The sequence below is a fragment of the Cololabis saira genome, chromosome 13 (assembly GCF_033807715.1).
Source record: "Cololabis saira isolate AMF1-May2022 chromosome 13, fColSai1.1, whole genome shotgun sequence".
Taxonomy (NCBI): Eukaryota; Metazoa; Chordata; class Actinopteri; order Beloniformes; family Belonidae; genus Cololabis; species Cololabis saira.
Window position 1 is genome coordinate 24,579,984 of NC_084599.1, and position 22,125 is coordinate 24,602,108.

At 40.4% G+C, this 22,125-nt stretch overlaps 1 protein-coding gene across 4 annotated transcripts in view; it reads left to right on the forward strand.

The window, feature by feature from the left end:
- Positions 1 to 22,125, forward strand: part of negr1 (neuronal growth regulator 1) — a 206,532-nt gene that overhangs the window by 56,993 nt on the left and 127,414 nt on the right. For all 4 annotated transcript variants that reach the window (XM_061738436.1, XM_061738437.1, XM_061738438.1 and 1 more), the window contains exon 2: positions 17,743 to 17,981. In XM_061738436.1, the coding sequence (XP_061594420.1) occupies positions 17,743 to 17,981 (239 nt within the window). The remainder of the gene's footprint in view (positions 1 to 17,742; positions 17,982 to 22,125) is intronic.

The following is a 22,125-nucleotide window of genomic DNA, read 5'->3' on the forward strand; positions in this document are numbered from 1 at the left end:
GACTTTGGAGGAAGACAGTTACTGCTTACCATAATTGTGTACATTTAAAAGCAGAGTGCTACTAATAACTGGCTGTATATCAACACACTTTTACACTTTATACTACATCAGAGAATCGGCTTGGATCGTTCTTTTTATTGACCTTAATTACATAAAGTAAATTTTTTTTCTAGCTTTCTCCTGATTAAAGAACTTCAGAGCCATTTTATAAATGTTTTAAAAGCAATGAATGTGTATTCACCAGCTACTCTTTTATAACTCATAAGGACAAATAATCACGTTTGGTCAGAACCTTCAAGGCAAATCAGAGATGGAATCTGAGGTTTCTGTATTGTGAGGCTTTAAATGCAGGCAGTTTTATGCAAAACCAAGAACACTGCAACATTAGTTCAACTTAATCTGGTCAGATTACCCACCCTTAAGACAATTTGGTGGCTATTACTTTGCTTGTTGTGTTATAATGAAGGTAGAGCTCCAACATTTAATTGACTGTAATTAATGTAATTTTAATAACTACTTAACCGTGTAAACAACTTTTCAAGGTCCAGTATCCCCTTTTTTTATGGGCGATTGCAGCTATTGTGCCGTATAAAGTAGAATATCTTTGGTTGAAAGCTAAAGATGGTATTTGTGTTTTATGGATTAAGAAAATGTGGTTGGTGTCTTGTGAAAGATGATCAAAAAAATAACACATCATTATAGTAGTATCATTAACAAAAGAAAGAAGGGGCTTAGTCATGGAGTATGGAAACCCCAAGGTTATTGATCCGGTGCCGTTTTCTGTCTGCTTATAGCACCGATTTTTAAAATAAAGCATAGAATGCTTCCAGGGCCCTGGCAATATAACAGCATCAAGAACTCACATGTGCTTGTCTGGGGTTCGTGTGTCATACACTATTTAATGTCTTGGTCTTTAATACAAAGCAGAAGTGCAGTTTTACACAATGTCTGCATTAACACCCCACCACCCCCTCACCCCACCCCTCCACACACACGCAGAATTGCATACAATTGTCCTTTCCCTTTCCTTTCTAGAAACAGACACTTATTCATTGAGAATGTCAAATTCCCGTCACTCATTACAATCTCAAAATTGTGGCATTAATCCCCAGCTGCAGGAGCTGCTGTGAATGCTTTCTACTGTTTCAAAGCAGACCAACTGTCTCTTTGTGAGACAGTGTTGATAACGTTCTTGGAAAGTATGTGCCAAATTGTCACTCCCTCTTCAAGCTGTAACCACAGGAGGCTTAAAGTGTCTACTGGAAAATCTGCACTTTTTGAAGGACAGTGTAATTTGATTTGAGAGATGCTGTACATTGTTAGTAGCCAATGCATGCATGTTAAATTACCGTCATCCCATAGGTAACTACATGACAAAACAACAAGATGTTTTTTAGAAAGTTACTCCAGAATTCCCCCTCGTGTTAGCAGTGTGCAGAGAAAATATTCACACAGCCCTCTCTACTGGGAGTGCTTATGGTTGTGATAAAAGTAAATCACAAGGTTAAAGCGGGTATCAATAATGGCTCTATTGGATGCTTCATTGTAGCTATACTATAAAAACATGTGGCAAACCATCAGGTGGAGACTACTTTAATGTATGACTTATTTACCTATTATGCATGCTGGGGATTAGGGAGAGAGGACCGGCAGAATGTAGGGCACATAGCAGCAGGGAGTTAGACCAGGTGGGAGGGTGCACTAGAGAAGGTATATGCTATGCTTTCTAGCCAAGAAAATTCTTACATTTAGAATAAAATATAGTCGTGGAGCACATCTTGAGCCCAACAGAAGGTCAAGTGATGGTAGTACCCCAGGTGGTAAAGACCATTGTGTAAACCATCTCCAAAGCCATGGCCAACAATAAGCAATTCTGCCACTCGTGAAGCATCACCCTTGCAGGGCATGGATAAGAGCTCCACCTATAGCCCGTACTAATATTCAGGCTGCTCACCTCATTATTACACTGGTCCCCAGGATGTAGTTGACGACAACATCGAACTATATTGGGTGACCATGATGTGGTTCCCACACTACATCAGGGTCAACTCAGTAAGGCTGGATGATATACTTAGGTCAAGTTTATCCTGTTGGTCACATTTCTCTGGAACGATCTCATGGAGGAAGCTAATGAACATCGCAGGCCAAGTATCAGAAGCCAGTGGCTGAGGGCAGAAAGGCAAGTTGGAGGGCACGTTGAGAGACCATTGAAGTAGGGTGCAGGGGCTTTGCCGGCTGATTATTGGTTGGCATGACAGTGTTGCGACTTAATACTGACTTTATGTTTCTGTTATGTGTTCATTAGGGATGGGAATTGATACGATTCCAATTCCATTTTCGATTCTGCTTAACGATTTGGTTCTTTAACGAATCCCTTAACAATTCTCGTTTGGAAAAAAAGGACAATGAGACAAATAGTGCTAATATAATAGACAGTGTTCATTAGTAAATTAGTAACCTGTAGTATTATTAGCCAAGGACATGGTAACGTTGCTGCTGCTGCTGGGTCGAGAATTACTGAGTGCGTAAATGTTTTTGCGGGTTGGTAGTATTTCCTCCCTTTGACGAATAATACACTTGGAAAGTATTGCAAGTTGCCCTGTTGTCGCCTTTTTTACTGAAATGTAACTAGACTTGGCGCGATGTTTACTATTGACTGCTGACTTACACACGTTGCTATGCAATGTGTGTGATGATGCCATTCGTGCCCACTGAAATTGAAAAGGGAATCGTTTGCAACACTGGCAAACGCTTCCAAGGAATTGAAACACTGGGAACCGGTTCTTGTTTAGAATCGGTTCTCGATTCCCATCTCTAGTGTTCACAGAAGCAATATCTGAAGGTGGTAATGAATAATTGCATGTGATTAGGGAAAATATATTCCCCGGACAATCTATCAATTGTTCAAACAAAATATGATGCAGTAAACCAGTTAAAAGATTTGACTGGGTTTTTAAATGTGACATTTAAGAGGGCACGGGTACAGTTTTGATGTAAATGAGTATAAAGCAGCACTTGTTCACATGTTAATTAATAGGAATTGTCTGGGATAGAAAGTTCTCTTTGCAAAGGTACTTGTTCTCTCAATATTCCATGTCTTAACATTTATTCACTCGCGGTTTTCAAGTCCCTGTTATTTGTACTCTCTCGAAGTTATATTAATTCAATCAATGTCAGTGCCTGAAAAAGTAAAATAATCAATCAGATGTACTTCATCTGCAAATTACCCATGTAACACTAGTGGAAAGGTGTTAACTAATTTTTAAATGAATTCAAATAGTTTGTGAAAATGTTAATATAACCAAAAAGTGAGGAAACAGCCTTTCACTTGTATTCATACATAGGAAATTACTTTTTCTAGGTAATATGGATAATATTAAATCAAGTGCGCCCTCACACCCTTTTTGTGCAGCTTCAGGAAAGAGGACTTGTACAATTGCGGAAACCCTTAGGGCCCGATTTACTAAGATCCTAAATAAAGAGTACTAAATTGCGTGTGCACTGAAAAAGTTTGCACGTGCTGTTGTTGTGTGTTTTGCGGGTGATCAACTAAGATTGCGTGCGCAATTGATAACAGGTGCAAACAGCAGTATTTAAATGAGGTGTTGCGTGTCTTACGGTTTGCGGCGCAAACTTTGCGCCATGGTCTGGATGGAAAGCAGGATATAGTCGCAAGCGCAAAATGAAATTTGACGAGTTGGGTTAGAGATATTAGTGGAAGAGGCAAATTGTTGTATTCAGCACCCCTGCCGTGAAGCACCCCCTTGTATATTCAATGATAAGTAGACCAAGAAAAAAAACAACACACTGACACTTCAATATATTTATATATACACACTCACACAAACACATACTTAGGAGTTTATATTATATATATATTTACAAATATTATGGAAGACAACACAGTAAGCAGGCTATTAATTAATGACATCAATAACCATTTACCCGATTTTTTTTTTTTTACCCGAATCCATGAGCGCATTTAAACATGAATCATTAACACAAAACTGGACGCTAAACAGAACATGGACAACAGAACATGAACAGAACACGGAATGAGAATATAATTTTTTGTCAGACGAGGGGGTGCTTTTCACGGCAGGGGTGCTGAATACTGCACAACACCGGGGTATGACAACTGCAGAACGTATGCAGAAGTATAGGCGCACAATGAGAAACACTTTTTTCTCCATGAAAACACGTGATTTATTTATTATCACAAATAAAAAAATGAATGTGCCTCCTGTGGCAACCTTTTGCTGAATAATACTCGATTTAACATTCAAATAAAATATTTCTCCTTTTGCATGTGGAGATTAGCACCTTCCTTTCGAACGTATTAAATACAGACGCAATCGCAATCCACGCAAAAACTTTCAGGCTTGGTAAATCTCATTGCGCCTGGTAAATGGACCAATTTGCATCTTTCCCTCCCAGTATTTAGCGATTTCTGGTGGGTACGCCCCATATTGATTATTCATCAGGGCAAAAGTACTAAATGGATTGCGTGTGCTATTTTGCACATTTGAGAGACGCAGTCCTCTTTGCACACTGTTAGTAGATCAGCTGGCACTTTGGTTTGCGGGTGCTGTCAAGTTTGCACACGTTTTTACACACGCAAACCTTTAGTAAATCGGGCCCTTAATGTAGTAACTGATATAATACAAATTTAAATCTGACTAGTTAGTTTAATCAAACAATTCAAACAAATAATTTCAGAATAAAAATGTGTCACAATCAACTCAGTCTAAATTATGCTTTGGTTTGTCTTAATGGCAGTGAGACAGTTTTCTACTTGTCTTTGTGTTTGTGATTTGATGTTTGTTCCATCATTGAGTGTGTATGGATTATAGCTTGAAAGCTTCTGATGTGGCCCACTGTTGGCCACAGTCAACAGGATTATGTTACGGATTAAATGCATTTATTTATTTATTTATTTTTGAAGTGGGATTGTATGAAAAACTAATGAGTAGTCAGTGTATCACCTCAGTTGATTGCAGGCAGTGTGTCCCCATGCTGCAGAATCAGGGAGAATGTATAGCGTAGAACCAGCTACTGTTATTTCTTCGGTTCATGGGTTCATGGAACCAAGCTAAGCAGACAAAGCAGCTTTCTACTGCCATTACCCATATGCCACTTCAGCTACACCACCTCCCACCTTTACAAGCCAGGACAAGTTTCAGCAGTTTTAAGCTGTTCAAACTGATATCCAAGTAGTTTTTAAACTCATAATTTCCACGGTCAACGTTTGCTTCCTGAGTATTAATGATCCCACCTCTGCTAAGTTCAACATTTTTCATCTGTGGATGTTGTTGATATTTATATTTTGGCCATTTTTATTATCATCAGAAATACCAGACGACACCATGAAATGAGTGTGCACATGCAAATAGTCGTGTGACTGAGAGAAAGCAGAGTTAATGCAATTCTGCAGTCATAACAAAGCTAGGGAGATCAATGGTGGGCGGGTTGTCTTCTGCCGACGTCCGCTCAGTAAGCACTTTGCTGTTGCTCTTAATTTACTTGGCACATCAAACTATCTGTTCATTTTGAAAAGAAAATTTCATTCAGTTCCTGTGTGACACAATTGCCCCAAACTACAGGTAAGGATATTCATTAAAAATAGTATCTCAATGTGTTATGGTACCACTGGGTGAAAGAACTTAAAAAAAAAAACGTTTTTAATAATAACAACTATGGAATACTTCCACCTATTGCCCAAATAACAGTGGAAAACACAACAGAAACATCATAAAAGAAGAAATAATTCACAGAATGTGAAGTTGTTGTACTTGTATGGAAGATGGGGGCAAAAACATATTTTGCTTGTATTTCCTTCAGTGAAAAGAGTGGGAGTGTGTGACTGTAAACACAGCGGGATTGGAGAAACACACCAGAGCCGAAATAAAGAGAAAATTGTCCGACATCAAAGTGAATGTAAAAAAGTTGGTGCACATTAGAGTGCCGCAGCCAGGAGGAGGTCCACGGATGCTGGAGCGAATGGCCTCCGTCATTGGAGAAATTACACTTTCTGGCAGCTGACAGAAGTGGGAGATTGCAAACGATCAACTTCTGATTGAGTGGTTTAGATGCACAGTTCCACTGCATCCTGATTAAGAAATATGCAAACCATTATGAAAACCTGAAACGATAGTGGTGGACCCTTAGCTCTGGAAATGAGAAATGATCTGAAAACAGATCTTGAATGCTTATGATTCTACATAATTTTAACTTTAAAACATTGAAACCTAATAGAGAACAAACAACCATTACACAGCCACACATAAAATAGGACTTAGTCAATAAACTAAACATTGCCCAAGAGCTTTGAATAACATTCTTGAGAATGGGGTGTGATGCTCCACAGAGTAAAGTGAGATGGCCACAAATGCTGAATTATTTGAATTCAAAGATGATGGGACCTCAACGTTTTCAAAGGAAGTTGGACTTTTAGGACAATCAACAGGATCTAAGACAGGAAGAAGGGGAAAAAGACCTGGGGCCTCATTTAAAATGGACTGCGTAGGAGTCATACTAAAAGTGCACGTACACCCAAAAGCCGAAAATGCCGGGCGCAAAAAAAAATCCGGATCAATAAAACCATGTGCACGCAGACTTGCACGCAATATTCTCGTTATGAATCCCAGTCCAGCTGGAAGGCTGCACAGCTGAATCCGCCTCATATCCCGCCCTCTACACGCCCACTTTTTACCATAAATGCATATGGATGAGCCTACTGAGCATGCGCAGTGGCTTCCTGCAGCCTGTTTGGCGTCAGAATGAATGAGAGGGTGTCCAGCCACCGTGACACTGACTTTCACTGAGACTTAGATCTAGATGTTGTGGATGAGGGGACAGGAAAACGACATTATTTGGTGGTCACAGTAAAAGTTAGAATAAGTATATAAACAGTATGAAATAAAGAGAGTGAGTGGCAGCAGGCCGTTGCTGCGCTAAACGCCGTGAGTTCCCCGGCGCAACAGGGGGACACACGTCCCCCCGTCTTTTCAAAATATATTTTTTTTCCCCTTACTTTTTACAGTTTAAAAACTAACGGTAGGCTCAGCCTTAAATTGCAAATGATCAAGACACTGTATGAAAGCGATACGAGAACGGCCCTGCAGCCCCGCAGCCCCGCTTCACCCCCCGCTCCCCCTCCTCCCCTCCCCTCAGAGCTGCTCAGGGCGGGTTTATGGTTCTGCGTTACACCAACGCAGAGCCTACGGCGTAGGTGCGCGTCGCCGCGTACCCTACGCCGTAGGCTCTGCGTCGTTTTAACGCGGGACCCTAATTTAGGCTTACACCCGCACGTAAAGGTTTCACGCGCGCGTAAAACCCATTATATATATGAAAAAAAATCTGAGTCCCTTTAGGGGCTCCGTGGGGCCCCTAAACGCAGCCCCTCATTTGTTCTGTCCTAAAGCGGTGGTGAAGACGAGGTTCCCGGCGTGTCACTGCGGCTGCAGCAACAGCAGAGTCCTGACTGATGCTGAGCTTCAAACACAGAGGGACACGGTCAGCGCTATTTTATTATAAGTCTGATATATGTTGTGATATGTGATGACATTATTAAGAGTATGACATGAATCTGGCTTCATTTCACCACCTCACAGCCTGCCTCGCCAGTTCCCTGTGTCTTAAGTAAATTCTTACGGGAGGGTCGGGGTTGCCGTAGAGATACGCAGATCTTTCGGTTCGTTTTTTCTTTTTAGATCCGAGGCTTTGCGTAGATGGCAGCATCCGCAACTTTCAGGCGCTTTTTCTGCGCAAGCAAGCTTTATAGATGAGGCCCCTGATGATAGTTAAATGTTTTTTTTTTTTTTCAAAGTGCAGGGGTAAAGTAAAAATGGGTCTAACAAGAATTTGTAAGAGTCCAGTGTTACAGATAAAATGAGGTCCATAGCTAACTTGTGACAAAGAAATAGTGGAAAACGAAAAAAGAAGAAAACGATAGATAAAGATAAAGAAAAAAATATAAAAATGTGAACTAATATGAAGCTATATGGCTTAAAATTGAAACAGCATGTATTTATGGCAGTATTATGGAATAGATACAAAACAAGAAGCCATACAAATGCAGGGGATTCCATCCTGAACAGTATTAATTGTTTTTCTTCTGCCAAATGTTGAGAAAAAAATAAAAAAAATAAAATAAAAACTGCTGACTGCACGCAACCAGACAGTGAAACATGAGGAATGTGTTATGAGACACGATCTGTGGAATTGGTGCCAGGATAAAGTCTTTAAGAATCTTCAAAACTATTTTAAAAAGTAAATGGAAATCTGGGTCAGACTGATGCCCCAGTGAAAATTATGGCATTCGATCAAAGAGCTTGAAGTGGTTTGACTACATAAAATTCTGCTTCACTTACCATCTGCTGTAGTGTGATTAATAGATTGTCATCATTCTCCAGTGATGTGGGGCGCTCCAACGGCAGGTTATCACTTTTCTTTTTTCCTCATTGTGTGGAACCACAGAGATTTCAACTGAACTTTGTTCTTGATTCAATATATGTTGATATATTAAAAAAAAAAACAGTCCTTTAAAGAACCCAGTTAGTTTGTCAGTTACTAAAAGCAGGGCTAAATAAGAATATCAATTATTACTTGTTTCAGGTGTCAGGCCAGCTTCGGAAAGGAAATATGAGGACTAATTGGGCAGCCTGTATCCAGGAGGCTCTTGAAATGGGGCTTCACTAAAGAGTCTTGTCTACACTCCTGCGTGAGGGAATCACCTAGAGACATTTGGCAGATAAAAGACACACCTGATGGCATGACTAGAGGCCAGCTGTTATGGGTTCTTCTACAGCTGATGCCAGTCTTTAGACATCAGGGCAGCCGGGGGCTAATGTTTAATGCAGATTTTATCATTAATATATTTTAAGCTTAATATTTCTGTTCTTTAATGTGTCTTCTGATATAACTTCATAATTCCCATGAACACAACCTAGGGCTGGGAGATAAATCAATGCTATCCATTTGTCTATTCAAATTCATCGTATGGAAAAAAAAAACAGGGATCTTTTTTCAATTTACTCTGGAGATGCTGCTGCTCATATCTAAGACTACACTGGAGGCTATTGGGATTTCATGGAGGGAATGATCACTTTGTTTTGGACTGTAAACTCACGTTAGGATTAACCGTGCTAAGGTTAACCCTCCTGTTATGTTCCGGGTCAAATTGACCCGTTTTAAAGTTTGAAGATCTGGGAAAAATAGTTAAAAGTATTTTTTCAGTATGAAACTTCTTCTGCTTGCCTTAATTAGTGTAATCAACATATAATATGAAAATAGTTCATCTCACATATTTGCAACCCCCCCCTGCATGTTTATAAAACATAGATACTGTTCGGGTCAGTTTGACCCGGCAGTCAATCTGGAGGTAAAAGGGTGTCAGAAATGTCAGACTATTTCTTTCTTTGCAACTGTGAGACATGTTTCACCCCAATCTCTCACACACACACACACACACACACACACACACACACACACACACACACACACACACACACACACACACACACACACACAACAGGGGAGGGGCAAAACATATAAAAGATTCTCTGCATGGGAATCCTACCAACATTACACTCTGTCAGGTAGACATTTACAAAATGAGCAGCAGAAGCAAAAGGTTGACAGTCCAGGAGGCTCTGGAAGTCATCATTGATCATGACAGTGAAATAGAGGAGGATGTGTCTGAAGATGAAGACTGTCTCGAGCTGAATTCTGATTCTAATGATTCTGATTTTGAACCAGATGAGGGAATTGCTGTTCCTATTCCTCCAAGCATGACATTCATGTCAAAAAATGGTGAAATATAGTGGTCGTCATCCCCAAATGTGCGTCAGGCACAACTGTATGCAGAAAACATAATAAAGACAGTGCCAGGGCCCACAAGGATGGCAGTGACTTGTGTGACTGACATCAAGTCAGCTTTTGAGCTGGTCATGCCAGATTCAATAAAGAAAATAATTCTGGAAATGACCAATCTAGAAGGGAGGCGTGTGTTGGGGGAGAAGTGGAAGGAGCTGGACAAAACACATTTTGATGCGTATTTGGGGGTCCTCATCCTGGCTGGGGTCTATAAGTCAAAGGATGATTCGACAGCCAGTCTTTGGGATGCTGAGACAGGCAGGGCTATATTTCGAGCGACAATGTCTCTGGAGACTTTTCACATTCTCCAGAGTAATCCGATTTGATAATCGAGAGACAAGGACAGGTAGACGGGAGAGAGACAAGCTGGCAGCTATTAGGACAGTGTGGGACAAGTGGGTAGAGCAACTTCCACTACTCTATAACCCAGGCCCTAATATCACAGTGGATGAAAGGCTGGTGGCATTCAGAGGTCGCTGCCCATTTAGGCAATACATGCCTTCCAAACCAGCTAAATATGGCATCAAAATCTGGGCAGCATGTGATGCAAACTATTGTGTTTTATATGTTGGTCTTTCAAAAGTAATAAAGTGATGAAACATTAAAAAAAAAGTTTAAACATGTATTTTTTATGAAAAACGAGTGAATCATATCATAACTGGACCATTACCTGTCAGAGGTAAGGAACACCATTGCACTAAATATTGATAGAATAGTTAGTAATGGAGTTAGTAATGACATATTAACAATGTTTGTTTGGATTTTTTTGAGTTTCTGACATCTTTTGGGTATTTAAACATGCACCGGGTCAAATTGACCCGGGAACAGCATTGCTGTACCTGAGAAACGAACATAACAGGAGGGTTAAATGCACAAGGCCAAGTGCACTAGATTTACAGTTAAAATTACTCATGTTTCTACCTTGTGGTGCAAATAACTTTTTGCACTTATGACGAGTGCCGTCAGCTCTTATAAATTGCAATCAACAACAACAGCAATCTGCTTGTGGCCTCAGAGTTATTGACACAAGACACAGCATCATGTGTTCCACAACAATGGTGTCCTACCCACAGATGTGCCTGCCTGATAATTGGCTTATTGTGCTCTTATTGAAAAATAACTAAAATTGGACAGATTAATTAGCTGACAGGTTAAGGCAATTTTGATGTGGTTTTTAATACTTTCTTTGGTACATGAAATACAAAAAGTGTTAAATAATGGGGGGAACACATACTTTCCAGAGAGCAGCTATTAATATGACTTTGAAAATAAGTATGATTTCAAGCATATAATCTTTAAATCCTTACAATTGCAGAACATTTTTTGTGCACAACTGTCATCAGACCCGGTACCAAGTCCAGCCGCTGTATGCATTACTTCATGTGTGGAAAAAGTTACTCAAGTGCTGTCAGGGTATTTTATTTAAACTGTTTCTCAAACAAGAAGCCCTAAAGCCAATATGTGAAAACTCCAAGTATGTTTTATCAACAAAGTATTTGATTTATAACAACTTAAAAATACAAAAGAACGCAAGATCAATTTTCTCCACCCCAACGTAGTGTATATCATATCATGAAACTAGAAAAGCTAAACTTTCAGATGATACCAAACATAATCTTTTCCAGGCCGACCACTTCATGCCAATCTGAAAACAAACCGAAAGCCAAAACTCACATTTCACAGCCAGCACATCTGATTGGGTGTTCATCGCACACTACGTCAGCAAATCCCAAAGCTATTCTCCTCAAAAGCAGTATATTTTATTTCGTAACCGTCTCGTCATCATTTTCAGTCTATCCACACCGTTCTTTGACCAAAATTCACAGGTTAATCCTTCATAGTAGTGAAACTGCTTCATCCGCCGTCATTCCATATCCTGCCAGTCGTGGCCATTTTGTTGATATCTCGTGGCTTTTGGGAATTTACGTAAAGTTTGTTGACATTTTACATGTTGCGAGCTTTCAAACGATATATTACACTTGAACGAGACTTCATCCATCAGGCCTCTACTGTTGAGCTAGAACTCTGGAGCGCGGCAGCCATCTTGGATCAGTGACGCACAGTTGCACAGCACATAGAGCGAGACGCACCGAGAGACTAGCACAGAGCGCAGTGATTTTTGGATTGAGATTTTACATTTATGAAATCATGTATTATCAAACCATCAACGTATTTTATAGCCATATTCCCTTCAAAGTGGTAAAAAACACATTTGGCACATTTTGGCACAGTATAGGTATCCAAGTGCCCAAATAGAGAGTCCGCCTGGTACTATCTACACTAAAACCTTTATAAAATCTGTGCTTAAAGCTATTCTCATGTAACTTGGTACAGTTGTATTCGGAGTTTTTCTTTGGTTTATCATAATTTGCTCAGGCATGTGAACATTAACAATTCTGACACTGGAAATGTATGCTGTGATGTCTTAGCTATCTAATGAGACCAAGATTATGCATATTGTCCTTATAATGGTGGAGATATTGTTGATTTAATATGGATAGGCCTGTTCAGGCGAAATTCACCTCCCAAATCCCTAGGGATTAACAGGTTAACACCAGTGAGTCTGCACCCCATCAAATGTGTTAGCAAAGACAGTGATAACAGTTTTGTGAAGCTACGGCGTAGATCTGCCTGACCTGAAGAGGAAATAACAGTAAACAACATCTGAGATACTGTTAATCTAAAATGGCCTGTTTGACACGGTTCTATCACTGAGGTACATCTATGTGCCTTACTTTATGGTGGAAGGTCATAACGATTGTGAGATAACAGTATTAGTTCCTGGAAGGGAACAGGAAACTTCTAAAACAGCAACAGAGCATCCCAGGTAGGTTAAAAAAAGGATGAAGAAAGATCTTCTCGGTAGGAGGAAGTGTCTTCCCTCGAGACTCCTGTCTCCATAGGCTAAAGTGACTTAATCTATCGTTAAAAGGTGGCTATTGAAAGTTTGTTTACTTTTCAAAAGCAGCACTATCGCTGTGGGAAAGCATTTTATATTCCCTACATTGAGGTAAATGATTAACATATCTCAAAAACGTTGAAGAGCAGTAAAAAACATTTTCAAGGGAATTGGGTATGATGCCACAATGTTTGAGATTTCCAGTCAGTTACTGAGCCATAAAATAATAAAATGGATAATAAGTGCTACCTTTTCATGCTGACTAAGGTTCAGGCTTTCCTCTGAAGGAGACAACTTTTTAACAGCCACCTTTAGAGCATATATGGAGTGAATCTTTGTTATTTATGGCCGGCATGTTCAGCCCTTTAACAGGCACTTTCACGGGTCATTTTAGACTTGTTATCACAGTAATACTGTAGATATTAAGCCTTGGTTACACTTACTTTAACAGTAGGAAAGAAAATATTTTTATATCAACTTCACAAAAGTTCACAGTGAATGAAGAGAAGTAATTGCATTTAAAGGGAACATCATCTTTAAACCATCTTACATAACAAACACCACGTTAAGCTACAGTACAATGCATTCTGGTTTTGTTCGCAAGGAAATTAAACCTGAGGGGAGTTAAATCTCCCTTGAGACATTTCCTAAAAGTCTTGCGTAAGGCCAAAGGACACCACAACTCGGGTGGTCAGTGAGCTAACTGACATTCCTTACTCGCGCGCCATGTAACCTAAACATCCCTGTTGTGATTTATTTTTTAATAAATGACTGTCCATCCTCCATTGTTTGACACTTATTTGTCACAACACTTGGAGAGCAGTAATTTCTCCACAGGGAGGCAAGCCCGGAATCCCATTGTCCTCTCCTTGCCTTCCTGACAGACACTTTCTTGGCATTGGGGGTAAAGAGCTTTGTGGTTAGTGCCAAACTGATTTCCTTGGTGGCTTTGCTACCCGTGCTGGCAGTCTGCATGGCATGTTGACAACAGCTGAAGAGCCAAACTTGATCGACCCTTTCCTACTCATTATTACAGTATTTGTCACAGAATATGTGATTTCTTTGGTTCAGACAGCACTAGAATTTTACGGAAATAACTCCCTTCTGACCATGGTGTAACTCACTTCATCATGTTATTACAGTTTACGGATCTGTTGTATACATTGAGCTTCCAAAAATAAACTGAAGTGCATCACAGGAACATAGGCTTCGGTACACAACAGAACAGAGTTCACATTAACATTGTTTGCCTTTAGTCAGCCTACAATATCGCTTACCGGTATCTCTTAAGTTAAATTCTGTTTCTGAGTTTTGCCAGAGGCTTGAAAGAGGAATTTATTTTTTAATGTAGCTCCGTATCACACTGTGCTAACATTAATTGCCACCCCAAAATTTTTTTGGTTCTCTACAGACTTCTTTGATAACTGTTTCACTTCTGAAATGTTCCTTTAAGAGACCAGAAGTATGGAATAACCCATTCAAAGTTGTCAGCTTGTAATGTTTCTTTTTGTTAGAACAGGGATGTTACATCTCACTATGACTACATTTAGCATCCAAAATAGATTTTGAACGTACTGCTCAGTTGAGGACTAAGTACGTCATTGTTACAATCTATGCTTCAAGCTTCATCAGAAGCTAAAAGGTGATAATCTCTGTAACAGTGTTAGTTACAGTGTAGTTAGATCTTTTTATTTAGGAATTGTTTACTTAACTACAGCAATAGTGTTTGAAGGTCATCCATTTTTTTCCACACTTCTTTTTGTAATACTCTGTATCCTGGAATGGCATAGTGACACCAGTTTCCTTTAAGTAGAGAAGGATACACATGTAATCAGCTGCTTCAATGTCAGTATGTCACATTTCTCCTTGAGTAAAGTGGTGAAGATATCGCCCATTGTTCTCTTTAGAAGAATAATAGCTTCTTCTCATCCTTGTCCCCCTGTTCCCACAACAGTTAAAGAAATGGTCCAGTCTGTAAACTGTATCTGAAGGTTCGGAAAGATTTCCAAGAGGAACTCAGAGCAGGAAATGACAGGTGTAACGTGTGATTTCATAAAGTGGCGTGACACATAACTGAAATATACAAACCATCAACTGCTTTAATAAGATGGAGGCATGGACACTTCATGCTAGAGCAGTGTGGCATGACAAATTTTTGCTTCCCAGGGCTGGGAATAGTGTCTTCTCTGTCGTGTTGCAGCTGATGCCACTGCCATAGGGCACACACTTCACTCTTCATTTAGTTATTTGTTTTCTTCTCTCTGTCTGAAGCCACAGTCATGAGTTGTTAGAGTGAGGGAAATGGGAAGTGTACCTGTATGATATACACCGAGATGTCCTTAATGATTCATTGTTTAGTGATGTGCTGGAAATTGACTGCAGGTGTTTTGTGTTCAGAGGAATGAGAAATGAATGATCAATCATGGCGTGTGTGTGTGTGTGTGTGTGTGTGTGTGTGTGTGTGTGTGTGTGTGTGTGTGTGTGTGTGCGTGCGTGCGTGCGTGCGTGCGTGCGTGCGTGCGTGCGTGCGTGCGTGCGTGCGTGCGTGCGTGCGTGCGTGCGTGCGTGCGTGCGTGCGTGCGTGCGTGCGTGCGTGCGTGCGTGCGTGCGTGCGTGCGTGCGTGCGTGCGTGCGTGCGTGCGTGCGTGCGTGCGTGCGTGCGTGCGTGCGTGCGTGCGTGCGTGCGTGCGTGCGTGCGTGCGTGCGTGCGTGCGTGCGTGCGTGCGTGCGTGCGTGCGTGCGTGCGTGCGTGCGTGCGTGCGTGCGTGCGTGCGTGCGTGCGTGCGTGCGTGCGTGCGTGCCAAAAATGTTACCATGAATGAGGTGGCATAGTATCAATTTTCATTGTGAGATTGCTAGTGTAGCTGATAATTTCACAAAATCCTGCAAATTTAGAATTTACAGTGTGAGAAATTTCGGAATGCTGTAGATACTGAGATATTCAGCCAACGTAGCCACGTCATTGTGCAGAATCCAGGAAGTTCATTCCAAGACCTTCTGTCATGGAAAGCACACTTTTTACAACTGGCTTTTGTGGCAACCCATAAAATTCATTAGCTTATTCAAACAAGTCACCATCTTATTAGTTGCCTTCAAAGTCATTCAAAGTATTCAAGCAGCACAATCTACCTGGGTAAGAGTTCCCAGTCAGTAGTTTACACTGACCAAATATAAGATTATGAATTCAAACAGATAGTTTCCTCATGTGTTGACAGTTGTATTACCATTTACAACTCTTTGATTAACTTTCAGCTGTCTTACTACACAGTCTTTGTTATGTACACATAGGAATCCAAAGAAATTATTTAATTATTTTTTTTCTGTTAGACTTATGTAGCCCACCGTATAGAATAAGTTCTGAAAAAACAAATCTTTTTCTTAAAGGGGACCTATTATGGCATCTAATACCTATTTTAAACAGGCCTTGAATGTCTTAAAAACAAGCTTTTGATATTTTTTTGCTAAATAAATTAGAAATTCAGCCTCTGAGCCATGTCTTTATCTGCCCATTCTCTAACCTCATTATCTATGCAGGATTCTGAGTGGGCGGGGAGGCTATGATAATGAGGCACTGTGCTGATTGGCTGCCTGACGCAATGACACGAAATGAAGCGATACACCGCTACGAAAAAATGGCGAAAGCTCCAGCCGGCGGAGTTGTTGTTGTTCCGGCCAGAGTTAGTTGGGGGCATGGTTTCATGCATCGCTCCCGTCGTTACGTAACGACGGGAGCAGAATCTGAACGGCTCGTAGAAGCCACATCACACTAGATGGCTCATCCGGGCGGCTGTACAGACACTGCAGAATTTGGTTGCTTTCCTCCTTCTCTGAGTTAGCAGGCTGAGGGGAGACCACTTTATACAGTATATGTTAAAGCAAGAAAAAACGTGTTTTTCATAATAGGTCCCCTTTAAGTAATCCTGAAAAAAACAATTGTTATACAAATAAAAAAAAAGAAATGTTTGCATCAAATAAACTAAAACCAGCCCTACCCATTCATTTCATGAAGGTTAAGTGGGAAATGGGTCTGGTACCCCTCCCATTCACAGCCAATTTAACCAGATCAAAATCTACCAAACTAATCTCAAGAGGGTGTATGAGCAATGGTTCATACAGGAGCATCCACAATTTGAAATATGACATCTTTGATCAACAAGTTTTTACTGTGAAACCGACAACAGTCATTTACTGAAGTTTCTAATCCACTTCTAGCTATTTTGGATGTCTTTTTTTGATACCAGTCTGTTTTTTCCTCTTCCTCCGTCACAATTCTCTGATCCGTTGTATATCTATCCAGTGGCCTCCAGAGCCAGTGTCTTCTCCATCTGTTGGTTGTGCCCACTGGATATCAAAGCCAGATCTGGAGGAACCACAGCCTAATTCTTTTTTATCAAAGAAAAAAAGAACAGACAGGCACCACGGTGGCTTAGTGGTTAGCACTGTTGCCTAACAGCAAGAAGGTTCCTGGTTTGACTCCCGGGCCCAGTGGGAGTCTTTCTTTGTGGGTTTGCATGTTCTCCCTGTGCGTGCGTGGATTCCCTCCGGGTACTCCGGTTTCCTTTCACAGTCCAAAAACATGCATACTAGGTTATTTGATGATTAGAAATTGCCCGTAGGTGTGAATGTGATTATGCATGGTTGTCTGTCTGTATATGTAGCTCTGTGATAGACTGTCGACCTGTCCAGGGTGAACCCCTGCCTCTCGCCTGTGATGAGCTGGGATAGGCTCCAGCAGAACCCCGTGACCCTGCAAAGGATGGAACGGGTATAGATATTGGATGGATGGATGGAAAAGAATAGGCATAGCATAACAGGGTAACAAAAGCTGGCTTTCATGGCCATAACCACCTCCACATCGCAGGTCTAGCAGTTTCTCTAAGAACAAATGTTTGCACTGATCCATTTGTTTTTTTAGCCATACAACTAACCATTTTACTAGTCTAACCAAGTGTCTCTCTTTAATTAAGGTGCTACCTGTTGGATGGGATCTCTAAAGGAGCCTGGCTGAACCGCTCAAGCATCATATTTGCCGGAAATGACAAGTGGTCTGTGGATCCCCGAGTGTCCATAGTGTCCAGTGTTGGAGACAAACACGAGTACAGCCTTCAGATACAAAGAGTCGATGTGAGTGACGACGGCCAGTACACATGCTCGATTCAGAGTGAGCGCGACCGAAGGCCGAAGCTCCTCAACCTCGTCGTTAAAGGTGCGTATGAGTAGACAACACTCTTCTGTAAAGCCATGCATAAGCTGCTCCTTATTATTTATTTTTTTACTATCAATAATAATTACCCTGTATATAGTTTCCTTTCAAAGCCGTAGATGGATTACCTTTGCCTCCACATATGCTTACTCTTATGAATTTCATCCTCTACCTGTTTGTGATCTAACACCTTATTTGTTGTTTACAAGGGCAGAAGCTGGAAAAAATTCTTCTGAGAAAGCAAACTGACATTTTGCCTTTAGGCTATGCTACATAAAGTACAAGCCTGTTAGTTTAAATGACTGGAGGCAGACTTTGTAGATTTAATCAGGCCTCCCTGGGTTTTGTCACAGCAGGTACTACAGAAAAATGTGACTCTTATGGCTCTTAGCTATGTTTTGCACCATTATCAACAGCCTACATAGAGTGTTCTAGCTGAGTTTGTATGTTGGTGCCTCAGCTTGAAAGCACCCCGAGTTGCACATCCATCTTTCATTTGTCTCATTCCGCTTCCTTCACAGACCTTTTTAATGTACGCAGTTACTGAAATTCTATTCACTGACAGCACATACATTTTAAGTTTTACTACAGTATATATTGCATAGCATGGTCATGCACCACTGTAAATATTGTTGTTGCCCCAAGCAGGAGTCAAATAATTTGATTGGTTGTATTGCATTGCAATGTATAGATGCAAGTCTAAGTTTATGTATATAGCACATTTAAAGCAACAAGGGTTGACCAAAGAGCTCTTGAAATTGCACAGAGGAAAAAAACAATGTTAACATAAATGCTAACGCAAGAACAATGAGACAGGATGCAATAAAAAGAAGTCTGAAAGATTATTTAAAAAACCTGACATAAATAGAAATAGTAAATGCATAATGCAAACACATTTTGCTCACATGGGACTAAAAGCAAATGAAAAAGCTTTAAAATGATCGAGGGAATTAGCAGTTCTGCAAAAAAAAAAATACCCCAAAAAAACCCACAGCCACTGAAAAGGTTCTGTTACCTCTGTTTTTTGGTCTGGATCTGAGAACATCCAGGAACAACTTAGTAGACCTCACTGCTCCAGGTGGAGTGTGGGGCATCAAAAGCTCACACCAGCGTGGTTTCATGCCTTTGAGACGCCTGAAAACGAGCACCGAAATCTAAAAATGGATCCTTAAACGGTCAAGAAGCCAGTGTAAAGGGGAAAGGATCGGGCGCAATACTTGTCGAAGTGCAAGCAGTAGTATTGACATTTTAGACTTGGCCCATGAAATGTATTTCAGCTGTGTGATTAAACGTCAGGCTCGTTTCTGTTTCTGTATTTGTCTGCATTTACATTGCTGGATACTGGTACAAAATGTCCTGCTCTTTCTTGTCAGAGAAGTCACATCATTACTGATGCATCCTGGATTACAGTAACCATTGCTTTTTTTTTTTGGTTGTTTTTCTGAAGCACTTCAAATTTCACATGTCAAATCGTGACTGCTCTTCTCTAATGTTCTCACCTGCAAAGAAAACAACAATACAGAGCATGCCACGATCTGAAAAAAGTGTACTCTTGCATTCCTTCTCAGGCCTCTTCCTGGGCTGTGTCAAAATACATCAATTACAACATTAAACCCACTGACAGCTAAAGTGAGGACAGTTCATTTAATGTCAACAGGATATTTGTTCTGATGCGTCCTGGCATTCGTGTGGATGATACTTTGACAAGTAACCTTAACAAGACCGAGCACAGTCTCATGCTGATGGCAGTAGCCCAAGTGCGTCAGTACACCCTGTCACGCTAACACAAAAACAGCTCAGAAATGGCTTCAAGAACATGACAGGCTGAAACAAGGCTGATTCACACAGGCCCCACCTTATAACCCCACGGCCCACCTCAAGAATCATCTGCCAGAAGCCAGTGCTAGACACTACATGACACTCCTGCAGGTCTCAGGTCCATGGTCTAATATAGCAGAGCTGTTTTTTTTGCAGCACAAGAAGGATTTTGGGTCTGATTGCTGTATAAAACTAAAAAGATGTAAGGTGGTACTTGGACTCAATTCAATTCACTTCATTTGTGTAGCGCCAAAACACATCAAAAGTAACCTCAGAGTACTTTTCAGAGAAAGTAGACGCATTAAATTCAAAGCTAATTAAACACAGTCCAATTAAATCCAATTCAAAGCAAATCCCCTATAACCTGACCGTTAAAATGTTGGAGCTCTCGCCTGTTATCCAGTCCTCCTGCACGGTGACGTTTGCTTTAGCTCCTTTTCAACCGCGTCTTACGGTTTCTTTGTACCTCCAAATGTTTATGTGATAAACCGTAATCAGCTGCTTGGCAGGTAGTAATGGCCACTACAGGACCATCGTGTTTTTGTAGGTGTTGGCTTCCTGAAGAACACTCCGTAATTTGAATCCTACTAGGGGTGTTTCGGGTCATGGCAGCGCCTCACCACTGGCCATATGGCCACAATCAAACGGAATCTAATGTGCCAGCTGTCAGCTGTATTATATGTTTTGCAATGGCAGTCTTCCCAATGGTTGTGACCTAGCAGCTAAGCTTTGGCTGCGGTTTGGCCTTCGGATACTAATTGTTGTTCACAAATGGCAATTTCATCCAGTGCTATGTATCAGTTCCTAAATGTAGGTATTTTTTCCCCACCACAGTAACAGTAATATGGTTAATAAAGCTGAAATATTGCAGCAATGTGCTTGCAATTACATTAAACAGTTTGCAACAAAGAACGGTTTTGAACAAGTGGACACTTTTATGAGAAATTAGCAATCAGTAGGAAAAAATCTTGCTCTGCTAACAGCAGAGCGTTACAGTCAGTGGTTCTTGTGGATGAGATGATGGATCAGTGATTTAACAACTTGGAATTAATTGCTGCTTATGGAGATCCATAAACATGCTTTGTACAGTAATTTTTACTTTTATTCTCTTGAACTATTAATGCTTGATGATGTTATAATTATGTTAACTGTATCTGGTACCTTAGAAACATTAGGTATATGGGTTGCCGGCTGCTGCGACAGTGCTGTGTATCCGACTGAGATCTGCTGACAGGAAGTACCTGAAATACAAATGACTTACTCCAGGTGATGAATGCATGGAGTCGGGTGTCTGACAGAGCACTTGAAGTAGTTAAAAAATTTGGTTCATTACACTGCCAGTCACTGTGATTTATTTATCCAGCACTATTCCATATTTGTGGTTTTATGCCGTGCCTATAACATCAGACTATGCTGTACTTTAGTTTATTTGCTTTGTCAAAACTGTGTGTGTTGTGAAAAATTACCTGTCACTGTGCGGCACTTGTGTACACATGCTTAAGCCCACTCGTGGAGAACAGAAGGATTTCTTCACAGATGAGATGTAGCCGGGGAACAGCTCTGTCACTTTGCAGACGCTTCTGGGAAGATTCTATATATATATATATATATATATATATATATATATATATATATATATATATATATATATATATATATATATATACAGTACATACTTGCAAAGGAAAAAAAAGACAATTTAAACTATGCTTTTTATTTTAAGCATACTTCACATATTAACACTACAACAACTGTTACGGTTGACGTAAAAGGATTTCATGGCATTAAATGTGATTTTTTTTGGCATTTTTGCTTTGCTAGCTTAGTCTGTGCATCACAAGGAGTAACAAGGAAAATGGGAGCAAGAAGGGATTACTGTGTATAAGAAAATATGCAATGGTCTCAAACTTATTTTAGGTGCATGGCAGGATCTCTGACGAACTGATGTAGTCAGGGATTATACTTATCCAGAGGGTTTAGATGACTGTCTTGTATCTGGCCATCTCATTAGAGATTTAACAATAGCCTATGTGTAGTAGCCGTTGGGGGATAGACATAATAGCAGGAGCCCTAAATTTAAATGAGGAACTATGACTGGAAAAGGAAAACTATTACTTTTGAGTTGCTGATGAACTGTATCATATTGAGTGTTTTGATTAATAATTTAAAAAAAATAAAATTCAGGTGTTTCTTGATATCAAGGGCTTGGCACATTAGGAATAACTATCTAAGTGTGAAAAAATCTCTAAATTATCATTATCAATGCTAAAAAAACAGCAGCATGGGCCTCATGTGAAGATATTACAGTGTTTTTCATCCGTAATCACTT